The sequence below is a fragment of the Nannospalax galili genome, unplaced genomic scaffold (genome assembly GCF_000622305.1).
Source record: "Nannospalax galili isolate Female #2095 unplaced genomic scaffold, S.galili_v1.0 scaffold251, whole genome shotgun sequence".
In the NCBI taxonomy this organism is placed as follows: domain Eukaryota; kingdom Metazoa; phylum Chordata; class Mammalia; order Rodentia; family Spalacidae; genus Nannospalax; species Nannospalax galili.
Window position 1 is genome coordinate 298,247 of NW_008329576.1, and position 12,628 is coordinate 310,874.

General features: G+C 47.4%; 1 protein-coding gene across 5 annotated transcripts in view; it reads right to left on the reverse strand.

Annotated features, from left to right (window-relative positions):
- The window catches only part of Csad (cysteine sulfinic acid decarboxylase), a 38,790-nt gene that overhangs the window by 12,731 nt on the left and 13,431 nt on the right, over positions 1 to 12,628 (reverse strand). For all 5 annotated transcript variants that reach the window (XM_029566228.1, XM_008838466.3, XM_029566225.1 and 2 more), the window contains exons 2-8: positions 4,216 to 4,352; positions 3,850 to 3,976; positions 3,675 to 3,765; positions 3,256 to 3,362; positions 2,714 to 2,829; positions 2,212 to 2,291; positions 1,894 to 1,948 (exon numbers count right to left, since the gene is read on the reverse strand). In XM_029566228.1, coding sequence (XP_029422088.1) covers positions 1,894 to 1,948; positions 2,212 to 2,291; positions 2,714 to 2,829; positions 3,256 to 3,362; positions 3,675 to 3,765; positions 3,850 to 3,976; positions 4,216 to 4,341 — 702 coding nt within the window. In that variant the 5' untranslated portion in view covers positions 4,342 to 4,352. The remainder of the gene's footprint in view (positions 1 to 1,893; positions 1,949 to 2,211; positions 2,292 to 2,713; positions 2,830 to 3,255; positions 3,363 to 3,674; positions 3,766 to 3,849; positions 3,977 to 4,215; positions 4,353 to 12,628) is intronic.

A 12,628-nucleotide genomic window follows, 5' to 3' on the forward strand; every position in this document is an offset into this window, starting at 1 on the left:
ACGAACTGTCCTTAACTCCAGTTCCAGGGGAATCTGAAACCCTCTTCTGACCTCACATACATGCAGGCAATACACTCATACACATAAAATAAAACTTAAAAGAAAAATAGAAGGCTGGGCATGGTGGTACACGCCTTTAATCACAATACTCGGGAGACATATGCAATTGGATCTCTGTGAATTTGAGGCCAGCCTGGTGTATATTTTGAATTCTAGGCCAGCCAGGGCTATATAGTGAGACCCTGTCTCTTAAGGAAAGAAAAAGAAAAAAGAAATAGAAGGCCGGGCGTGGTGGCACACGCCTTTAATCCCAGCACTTGGGAGGCAGAGGCAGGCGGATCTCTGGGAGTTCAAGGCCAGCCTGGTCTACATAGTGAGTTCCAGGTCAGCTGGAGCTACAGGGAGACACTATCTCAAAAAGACCAAAAAAAATCACACACAAACAAAAATAAGCTGGGAGTGGTGGCGCACCCCTTTGATCCCAGCACTTGGGAGGCAGAGGCAGGCGGATCTCTGGGAGTTCAAGGCCAGCCTGGGCTATAGCAAGTTTCCAGCCAGCTGGGGCTACAGGGAGACCCTGTCTCAAAAAGACAAAAAAAAAATTGTGGTCTAGCCATATAATGGAATAGTACTCATAAAAAGGAATGGATTGCAGCCAGGTGTGGTGGCACACGCCTTTAATCCCAGCTCTTGGGAGGCAGAGGCAGGTGGATCTCTGTGAGTTCAAGGCCAGCCTGGTCTATAGCAAGTTCCAAGCCAGCTGGGGCTATAGGGAGCAGCCATACATCCTAAGTATATACTGCTCTAAATAGCAAAAATAGGTTCAGAGTGTTCATTCCAAAAGGTAACTTCAAATACATGGGTTTTGTTTTTTTGTTTGTTTTTGAAACAGGGTTTCTGTGGCCTGAAACTCACTATATAGACCAGGCTGACTCCAATCTCACGGAGATTTACTTGCCTCTGCCTCCTCAGTGCTGAGATTAAAGATGTATACCACCACACCAGCTGAAATACATGTTTTATATAGAGAATGGAGATACTTTCATTAGCATGTATACCTTCCTATCTTATTATTTTAATTGGCCACATAGTACCATGATGATGATGATGATGATGATGATAAGGCAGGGCCTGGGGGCCCACAGCTATATTATGGCACTGGGGAGGCTGAGACAGGAAGATCACAGGTTTGAGGCTAACATGAGCTACATACTGAGTTTAAAGTCAGTCTGGGCCACACAGCAACAGTCTGTCTCAAATAAATAAATCACAACAGCTAATGTCCATGTCCGGGCACCATTCTAAATGCTTTGCACACTAGTTCATTTAATCCTTATGACAGCTCTATGTGGTAAATTCCGTGGTACGTTCATTTCACAGAGAAAGAAACTGAGCCCTAGAAATATACCATAATTTATCTTATCTACTAACAGGTATTAAATTTTTTTCACTTCATACTTTGTTCCAGAAACTGTCCTCATGTACAGAATTCCATGTGCTTGTGATTATTCACTGCAATTCTGAGCAACAGAACTCCGGTCAGTAGACAGACACATTTAAATGTGCTCCCCCCCACAGAGGTGAGAGCTAGTGTCCTTACCTTTTCCCCCACTGCCTGCCCTGCTCACCTGCACTCCTCCTCAGCAGCCCCCTGCACTGACTCTCAGCCCACAGAAACCATCTGCCTACACTTCAGGTACCTCCTGCCCTCCCTACCCGGCTGCCTGAGACTCCCTCAGCAATTTAGAACCCCAAGTCTGAGCAGAGTCCCTGACACCGAGAAGAACAGAGATAATGGAGAGTCATGAGGAGTATCTCAAGCAGAAAGAATCCAAATAACCTTCCAGGAAGGGGATATAAGGGCCCACTCCACTGCCGAGGACCCTTACTCACCTCAGCCTCGGCCAGACTGATCTGCCTCTCCAGATCCTCAGGGATCATTTTCCCTCTGAAAAAGAAAACTGAGTGGAGAAAGTGCAGGTGCTTCACAGGAGGAGGCACCTGACACAGGTAAGGTGTGGGGGCAGCACAGAGGTCAAGGTGAGAACTTTTGACTAAGATGGGTTGAAGAGACCTCAGGGCACAGGGTAAGGACTCTGGTAGGCATGGAGAGGTAGAAGCAGCAATTCTGCAAGAAGAATGAGGTAGGAGGGGTGCACCAGAGGTATGTGCCACGCTGGGTCAGTGCCAGGCCAGCAGAGGGACCTTCACCTCTCATCAGCCTTGACCATTCGGACACTGTCAGTGCCAAGTCCCAGAAAAGCAGCTCCCTTACTGATGGAGTAGTGACACTGTGGAAGAATGCAGAGGGCAAGTAAGTTAGCATGACCGCAGCTGGGGCCAGAAAATAGGGAGGATGGGGAGGATGGAGACCGGTAAAAGCTGTGTGAGCTGCAATCAATGGGACCCTACAGCTAGAGATTCTTCCTGTTTGTGTGCAAGAACTGCACTGGATCTGGGTTAAGCTTCTGGTGGTATCAGTGCTGCTAGACCACCCACAACCTCGGAGGAGTGGACTGTGCCCACTGTACTTGTCCTACCTATCTCTAAAGAGAAGACAAAATAAGCACAAGTGCATATTTGGGCTTCTGGACTGGATGGAAGCACATCCATTTGAGGGCAGGGGGCGGCAGGAAGAGGATCTGAAAGGTCTCAATGAATTGGCTGAAGATTAGAAACAGGAGCCCAGGGTTGGGTCTGTGACTCTTCCTACCTCCTTTGATGTAAAGAGGGCCAAGGGTGGAAGTGCCCGGAGGCCCCTCTGCTTGCAGTCTGGGTAGCGCTGATAGCGGGCCAGATTCATGGCATACATGTTGGAGATAGAGCCACCTGTCACAGGGAGGGAGTGGAAGCAAGAGAGAGAGGTAGTAGGTCAAGACCAGAGCTTGCTTGCCCTGACCTTTCCAACCAGAACTGATTAAAGAAGCAGGCATCATGAGCTCTCAAGCCTTCACAAGCAGTGCAAGAACCCAGAACAGCTCCAGGATCAGCAGATCCTCCTGACCACCCCTCCACACTCTGGGCTGCCCACAAGAGACACCCTTCCCCTAACAAATGACTCCAGAGCACTGATCCAGGACTTCTGGCCAACACCAGGACCAAGGCGGCTGGCCAGCCTCCTCCCTGGTCTAGCCCAGTGGAGCCAGAGAGGAAGCCAAGAGACATTGCTGCTGTGTGCTAGCTGCACAGAGCAAGAGAAAGGTGCAGAAGGCAGAACCCTTACAAAGGCCCAAGGAAGGCCTCCCTCTCACATACCCGGGCAGAAGACCCCATCCCCAGAGCTCCAGCCCACCAGGGCACGGAGTTTCTTCAGCACCTCCTCTTCCATGAGCACAAACACGGGGGCAATCTCATAAGTGTACCTGCCAGACAGCAATGGTGAAAAAGGTAGAGGACAGCACTATTGGGCTAGAACCTTAAACTAGGGGAGTCAGAGGAGGTGAAGGAAGGGTCCCAAGAGAGGAAAAAGAAAGTATCAAAGAACAGACAGCACAGATGAGAAAAAAACAAAAACAGCGGGTCAGGAGGCAAGAGAAGGCTTGGAGAACGGGAGCCCAAAGCACAGGAGGGAAGGAAACAGTGGAGAGGGGCAGAAACCATTGTCTCCTACTTAGATGGCTCCTCCCAAGCAAACCCAAGTCCTTTTACAGACGGAGGGACCCTGAATGGCTCACTGGCTGGTGTTGAGGCTCTCTGTGATGATGCGCCCAGCCAGCGCATGAGGATCCAGCCCTGAGAAGAGCTGGTTGAAGAACCGGGGGTGACCTGGAAGAGAGGAACAGGCAGGGGGCTCAGGGTAGAGCTTGGTGCAAGGACCAGAAACTCCTCCCGCCAGGTCCCTAGGCATACCGGTCTTGACACTATAGTGAATCACTGCCCGGCAGCGCTCCAGAATCCGCTCCTGTGACTCGCCCTGGCTCTGCAGCTCCAAATCCAGCAGCTGTTTTAGCTCTTCAGGCTCTTTCCATTCACAGACCTAAGGAGAGGCCAAGATGCAGGGACCTTAGACTCATCAACTGGCTGCCCCAGCCATACCTCACATCAGACACAAGATGTCAACCACTTGCAACTAAAACAATTCAAGAATGTTTTCGAAGTGCACACAAGCAAGGGGAACGAAGAAGAAAAGACCAAGGGTGCAGACCTTGAGGCACACAGGAGATGGGATACATTCATTGGAGCTCGGTTTAGGAGGAGATAGGAGAAAGAACCCACCTTCTCAGAGACACTGGTCCCTTTCCGAATGGCCTCATCTACAACAATCCCAAACACGTCCTGGAGCAAGGTCTCCACAGCCAAGGGGTCTCCATCCAGGGCAGGGCGTGTTTTTGAGTCAGCCATCAGGATGAAATCTGCAAGCAGGGTGGAGCCATTCCTCACTCAGCCTGTGTGCCCCATCTGAACCAAACAAGCAAGACCTTCCACCCAGTGAGGGCCCCGAGGTCCTAAGTCCTGCAGCTCAGTTCTGAACTCCATGTGCAGACACTGACAACATCCAAGGAAAAAGCCCGTGGGAAGGGGCAGGAAGGGAAAGGCAATCAATGCCGAGCAGGTGGAATCGGAAGCCCCCGTCCACCTAAGAAGAGACATGACGCTTACTTTTTTGCTCAGGTCTCTTCTCAGATGAGCTAGTGACAGGTACACAATGAACTTTACAGAATGGTAGGACCAAGGCAGCAGAGGGAGTGGGGTAAAACCAGCAGTCACATGGCCATGGCATAACTTTATGACCCTTGTCCCAAAGAGAACTTTCACCAATTTGGGACAGGGACAGCAGTTAAGTTCCTTGAATAATCATTAGCAGACAGAAGAAGGGGTGGGGGATAAAGACAAAAACAAGTGGCACATTCACCTTAGGGATGAGAAGAGAGGCAGCATGGAGAAGGGATTCCCACCACGCATTTAAGAGCTCTGAGTAAGGGTATGCGGAAATGAGGGAAGCAAGGAAGAGGGAAAAATAGGCCCAGGAACCTGACCATGGAGGGCTCCAACTCTGAGACTTTCTAGAACTATCTTAGTTTATTCTTTATTTATTTAATTAAATTAATTAATGTATTTATTTTTAGGGACAAGGTCTCATGCATCCCAGGCTGGCCTCCAACTCGCTACATAGCCAGGGATGACTCTGAGCCCCTTACCCCTCTCCCAAGGGCTGGGATGGTATGCATAAGCCACACTAGACCAATTATGCCAAACTGGGGATAGAACCCAGGGCTTCATGCAACCAACTGAGCTACATACATAGCCTCCCCTCCATCACCCCCCTTTTTTTAGACAGAGACTTCACAGCCCCGGCTTGTATCAGACTCCAAATCCTCCTATCTCAGCCTCCCAAGTACTGGGATTAATAGGCCTGTGCCATCAAATCTGCCTATGTTCTGGTTTCTGAAACCCTCTCGGAGAGCAGGAAGAAAAGGAGGCCATGTTGATGAGGCACTGTGTGACATAAGCAAAATCCTGTGCCATCCATGCTGGGACCCAGAGAGCCCCCACCTCACTGGAGGTCAGACAGGCACTCAACAGCAACAGCCCAATGGATGAGGACCCTTACTATCCTCAGAATTCAGGAAAAGAGGCCCAGGAGGCTGAAGACTGGGAAAGACCTGTAGTGGTATGGGGACTGAGACTTGAGAGTGGGCAGGAGAATGGAATAGGTGACCAGGAGGCAAGGGACACTTGAGGTAGAGGGAAGAAGGCCATGAATTAACACGGCAAGTGAACAAGGCTGGTCCTGAAGTTAGTCAAGGCACTGGCCAGCTGTGATATAGAAGCAAAGGTGAGCAGACAGAGCTGTGCATGACTACAGCAAGCCCTGAGCACCACCCAGGCCCAGGAATCGAAATTTACCCTGCAGAAAATGAAGTCACTGAAAGATTCTATGGCAAGGAATGTGATAAATTGATGCTGAGAGCCAGGTGCAGTGGTTCAAACCTCTAGTGACAACACTTGGGCCTCAAGTTTCAGGCTAGTCAACACTACATAGAAAGACCCTGTCTCAAAAAACAAAAACCAAACAAAACATGGAATGGGCAAGATGGCTCAGGAGCTAAGGTACCTGCTGCCACACCTGATGATCTGAGTTTGATCCCTAGGACCCATGTGCTGGAAGGAGAGAGCCAACTCCTGCAAGTTGTCCTCTAACCTCTGGCCCCCATACATATAAAGGCCTGGCACAGTGCATGCCTTTAATCCCAGCACTAGGGAGGCAGAGGCAGGTGGATCTCTGTGACTTCAAGGCTAGCCTGGTCTACATAGTGAGTTCCAGGCCAATTGGGGCTACAGGGAAACCCTGTCTCAAAAAAAAAAACAAAAAAAACAAAAACATATACATATGTAATTTTTTTGAGACAGGGTCTCACTATATAGCCTTAGCTGACCTGGAACTCACAGAGCTCCACCTGCCTCTGCCTCCCCAGTGCTGAGATTAAAGGTGTGTACCACCATACCCAGCAAGAAATGTAATTTAAAAAATTCTTTAAAAAACAAAACAGGGCTGGAGAGATGGCTCAGTAGTTAAAAACAGACTGTTTTTGCAGAAGACTCAGGTTCGAATCCCAGCACCCACATGGCAACTAACAACTGTAACTCCAGTCCCAGGGGATCTGACAGCCTCTTCTGTTCTCCTTGGGCATTGCACGACACAGGTGCACTTACCTACATGCAGGCATAACACTCATGCACATAAAATAAAAATAATTTTTAAAAAAATTTTTAAGTTAAAAAAATAGGCCGGGCATAGTGGCATACGCCTTTAGTCCCAGCACTTGAGAGGCAGGCAGATCTTTGTGAGTTCGAGGTCAGCCCGCTCTACATAGTGAGTTCCAGGACAGCTGGGGCTACAAGAAGACCCCGTCTCAAAAAGACAAAAAAAAAAAGTTAAAAAACAAAACAAGCCGGGCATGGTGGTGCACGCCTTTAATCCCAGCACTCAGGAGGCAGAGGCAGGCAGATCTCTGTGAGTTCAAGACCACCCTGGTCTACACAGTGAGTTCCAGGACAGCTGGGGCTACAGGGAGACCCTGTCTCAAAAAGACCAAAAAAAAACAAAAAAACAAACCAAAAAAATTGAGTGTGTGGTAGCTCAACTATAATCACAATGCCTGGGAGGTTGAGGCAGAAGGATCACTGTGAGTTTGAAGCCAGCCTGAGCTACACAATGAGTTTGAGGCCAGCCTAGACTACATAGCAAGTTCCTGTCTCAAAAAGCGGCAGCAGAGGTGGAGGTGGAGGAGGAGGAGGAGACAGAGGAAGAGGAGGCCAAGGAGGAGGATGAAGAAGAAGAGGAGGAGGAGGAGGCAGAGGGGGCAGAGGCGGAGGCAAAAAGAAATAAAATAAAATTGATGTTCCCAGAAGGCTAGTTTTTAACATCAGGATGCATAGGAATTAACAGGCAAAGGTAATCCACACTTAGAACAGTGGGTCAGTCAGGAAAGGGCAGACAAAGGAAACTTCAGGTTTGGTCATTCTCTAGATCACACTGAATTCAACACTTAAGGAATCTCATTGGAGGAAATGAAGAATCAAAGATAAACCTGGTGTTTCATGCTTGAGTAACTGGAAAGATTCTTTCCCTAGGACAAATGATGGATGCAAGACGGAGAAACACGATGAAAAATAAACTAGCAACTTCCTGGAAGCATTCATCCACCTGGAGGCTTCCCTGGACTACAGACACAGAGTCAGGGAAGGTTGGCCTAGGGTTCTGATGAGATACTGGTAGAAAGCAGGCCTGAGAGCCCAGGGATAGCTGAATCCTTGTAATGGGCTCTATTCCCCAAAGGAGAGAATGCTCAGAGGGCCAGATGGGGAGAGAAGCCCAGCTGGGGAGAGAGGCCTAACACTGAGGCCTGAAGATCTATTGAGAGCAAATAGATCTGGAACTGAGTCCCCTTCTTGAAGGGGGATACTCAAACAAGTCAGCCAACAGCCACTTGCCTCCTACCAGCTGGAAACACAGGTCCAAGAGATGCTTAGACTTTTCTTTTTTTATTATTATTATTTTTCCTTTATGTGTATGAGTATATTGCCTACATGTATGTAAATACACCCATGTCATGCAATGCTCATGGAAGTTAGAAGATGGGGCCAGATCCCCTGGAACCAGAGTTACAGATAGTTCTTAGCTGCCATGTGGGTGCTAGGATTCAAACCTGGGTCTTCTGCAAGAAGAGCCAGTGTTCTTAACCACTGAGCCATCTCTCCAACCCCACTTAGATTTTTCTTGAGTGCACTAGGTCTGGAGAAGTGGGAGCACTAGTCCAGGATTTGAGGTAGAGGGTCAGTCCTTCAGAGGCACTCTGCCAGCTTCCCCTACTAGTGACAAACAGAGTACAAAGGTCAAGCAACTAACATGGTTCTGCTAGGCTGGAGGTGGAGTGCTTGCCTACCATACACAAAGTCCCAGGTTCCATCCCCAGCACTCCAAAAGAGAGGTCCTATTTTAGTACTTACCATATGCCACCTTCTGTACTTAAAATGCACTGTGCTGCCAGGAGTGGTGGCGCACGCCTTTAATCCCAGCACTTGGGAGGCAGAGGCAGGCGGATCTTTGTGAGTTTGAGGCCAGCCTGGTCTACATAGTGAGTTCCAGGACAGCTGGGGCTACAGGGAGACCCTGCTTCAAAAAAAAAAAAAAAAAAAAAAAATACACTGTGCTAACCGTCACACCTGTTCAAGGTAAGTCTATGACCCACATTTTAAAAATGGAACTGAATTTCTAAGATATGACACTTGTCCAGGTCACACAGCCAGTACATGGCTGAGCTGGGTTTGGACACAGGTGTGCTTGGCTCCAAAGCCCCTAACATGCTCTGTTCCTTCGTACTTGGCTCCCCATGTTTTCAGGTGTGCCCCCACCACCTGCTTTCCAAAAGAGCCAGTACCTCTGCCTCCCGAGTACTGGGATTAAAGGCGTGCGCCACCACGCCCGGCAAGAGCCAGTACTTTTATTCACAAGCCTTTAGGGGATTTTACCCCAAGAACCAGCCCGGGCCTTTGGACACACAGGAGCTTTGACTTTCTGCAGCTGGCTAAACCAGTTAACCTTTCTCCCCTGCTTCCTATCACCTTATTTCTTTCTTGTTTGCCTTATCTTTCCAGATTAAAATTTTGTTGATATGGGCTAGAGAGATGGCTCAGTAGTTAAGAGCACTGGCTGTTCTTGCAGAGGACCTGGGTTCAGTTCCCAGCACCTATACAGCAGCTCAGCTCACAACCATCTGTAACTCCAGTTCCAAGGGATCTGATGCCTTCTTCTAGCTTCTGAGGAGACTGCATGACACAGATGCACTTACATACATACAGGCAAAACACTCATACACATACAATTTAAAAACAATAAATTTTTAAAAAAATTCTGCTCATGTAATTTCACTGGAGCTTGAAGAGTAGTGAGAAATGTGTGTTTATGTGATGTGTTTAAGTGGAATGAGCTCAGAGACCACCGAGTCAGTTTGAAAAACTGTGATTTGCACTAGCAGAATGTAGCAGGCCCAGTGCATGTGGAGAAAGAAGAGCAGAGGCAGCTGGACTGGAATTTTCTCCAGGTGGGATCTGTAGCAGGAAGGCAAGAGTGGGGAGAAGAAACTCCTGGAAAGGGAGTGGTTGAAACAACGGACAGTGAGGTCAAGAAAACTAGGAAGGAGTTGGATGTCGGAGCAATTAATGGGAGTTAGAAAGAACATACAGGCGCTCTGCTCTGTTGTGCTGGCGTCTTCTCAGCCGGGGCTAGAGCGCCCTTCTAACTCTGCTGGTATTTCTTTACTCAGCTCTCGGTCTTAGAGAAATCAGATGAAAATCTGCATAAGAAACTAGTGAGACCCTGACTCTCCTCTCCACACCCACTCCACCAGACAGCTGCCCTTCCATCCCTCTTCTTCCAAAGAAGCAGGTTTGTTTCCTGGAGAAATGGAAACACAGTCCTGTTTCTGAGACTTAAGTACACCAGGTACCCCAGAAGCACTATACTTAACACAGGAAGATTAAGAAATTAACCCTTTGCCCATAGTGACCAGGGATGAACTTTCTAGGAGCAGAGCCTAGAGAACACCTCTCTTCAAAGAAACCAACAAGATCCAGAGAAAAGATCTATTAATGCCCTTCATTCCAGCCCTCTGGGCTGGGAGTGTAGCTCAGTGGCAGTGTTTGCCTTGCAAGCCCCAGTTCTTACCTATCAGTGGTGCCAGCAGTGAATGTATCTTGTCCATAAACTTGGACCTTCCAATGCTTTAGTGCCTGACTTTTAAATCTGACAGATGGAAAACACACATGGTGGCGCATGCCTGTAATCCCAGCACTTGAAAAGCTGAAACAGAGAGGCTAAAACAGGAGGATGGACAGTTCAAGGTCATCCTCAGCTACACAGTGAGTTCTGACAGTCTGGGATGAGAGTCTATCTTTTAAAAAACTGAAAAATAGACAAAATAAAAGAACACGGGCTGGAGAGATGGCACGGCAGTTAAGAACACTGACTGTTCTTGCAGAGGACCAGGGTTCGAATCCCAGCACCCACATGGTAGCTAACAACTGTCTGTAACTCCAGTTCCAGGGGATCTGACAGTCTCTTCTGTCCTGTGAGGGCACTGCACAACACAGGGGCACTTACCTACATGCTGGTAATACACACATACACATAAAATAAAAATAAAATAAAAATAAATAAAATCAAGAAGATATTACATCTATGAGCAAGTTTAAGAAGGAAGAAAGGAAATAAAACCTTTTTAGAACACAGAACAGAAGGACAGATTAGACGATCCAACAAATGTATTACAATATCGGTTCAGATCAATGGAAGAAGACAACTTCCAGACATAAAACAAACCAACACTAGGTCACAGACCAAAGAGAGGCCCAAATGGCATCAAACTTCTCCCACACAGAAGAGAAGAGAGGTAAAGGAACTCCCAGGACCATAATTAATTCAGTAACTGTCTTTAGAGAAAAAAATGCAGTGACTCTGCTCAGCCGGGCATGCGCTGCTGCCTACAGACACAATTTTCAGCTAGAAGTTCTAGCTCCAGTTCTCCACAGCAGCTATTTCAAAAATTCTCCACACCTTCCAAATCACTGACCCACTGAACTTCTTGCTCCCTCCCTCATTTCAAATTTCTTAGAGAAACTACTAGTCATCAAAACTTACTCAACATAGACCAGGGAGATGGCTTAGCAGGTAAAGGCACCTGCTACGAAGCCTGGGACCCACATGGTGGATGGAGAAAACAGATTCCTGAAAGTTGCCCACATACACAAACACACACACACACACACACACACACACACACACACACACGCACACACACACACACACACACAGAAATTTCAAGTAAAGAACAACAACAAAAATCATACTCAACACTGCACTCTGTACCTATTCATTCATTCAATGTTTATTCAGGACCCAGAATGTGCCAAATACTTTGGTGGCCACTAGAGGTGGGACAGTAAACCCAAGACCACAATGGAAGACAAGAAGCCAAATCTACCCACACATGTGGCTTTCTCTGGCTTCACTGTATGTCTTAAAACTTTTAAAAATAGGGACTAGCCAGGCATGGTGGTACATGCCTTTAATTTCAGCACTTGGGAGGCAGAGGCAGGCGGATCTCCAGGCCAGTTGGGGCTACAGGGAGACCCTGTCTCAAAAAGACAAAATAATAGTAACTGTTTTTATAAAAACTTTTAAAAATAGGGGCTGGAGAAATGGCTCAGCAGTTAAGAACATTGGTTGTTCTTGCAGAAGACCCGGGTTCAAATCCCAGCACCCACATGGCAGCTAACAACTGTCTGTAACACCAGTCCCAGGGGATCCAACAGCCTCTTCTGACCTCCAGGGGAATTCCATGACACGGGTGCACTTACCTACACGCAGGCAATACACTCATACACATAAAATAAAAATAACAAATTTTTTTTTTAAACTTTAAGGGGCTGGAGAGATGGCTCAGCGGTTAAGAACACTGGTTGTTCTTGCAGAAGACCCAGGTTCAAATCCCAGCACCCACATGGCAGCTAACAACTGTCCGTAACTCCAGTCCCAGGGAATCCAACAGCCTCTTCTGACCTCCTCGGGCATTGCACGACATGGGTGTACACCTACATGCAAGCAATACACTCATACATATAAATAAAAATAATAAATAAATTTTTTTAAAAACTTCCAAAAAGTAATTCTCAACAATGAAAAATTGTCCACATAAAAATACTAACCTCTGTTGGACGTGGTGGCATACACTTTTAGTCCCAGCACTGGGGAGGCACAGGCAGGCAGATCTCATGGCCAGCTGGGGCTACCAGGAGACCCTGATTCAAAAAGACGAAAAAAAAAAAAAAAACAACCTTCTGGTTTCTTGAGGAAAAAAACAAAACAAAACAGTAAGTGGCCAGGTGTGATAGCACTGGGGAGTCTAAGGCAGGAGGATGGAGAGTTCAAAGCCAACCTACACTGCATAGCAAGACTCTGTCTCAAATACACACAGATACTATTAATACAGTGTAACATCTAATTCTCACCCATTCTATGGTCCATTCCCACTCCCATACACACAAGTAATCATTTTACTGGTTTCTTGGAGAGTCTTTCAAACTTTTTAATGCAAATATTAACACATGTGAATGTGTTTTATTTTAT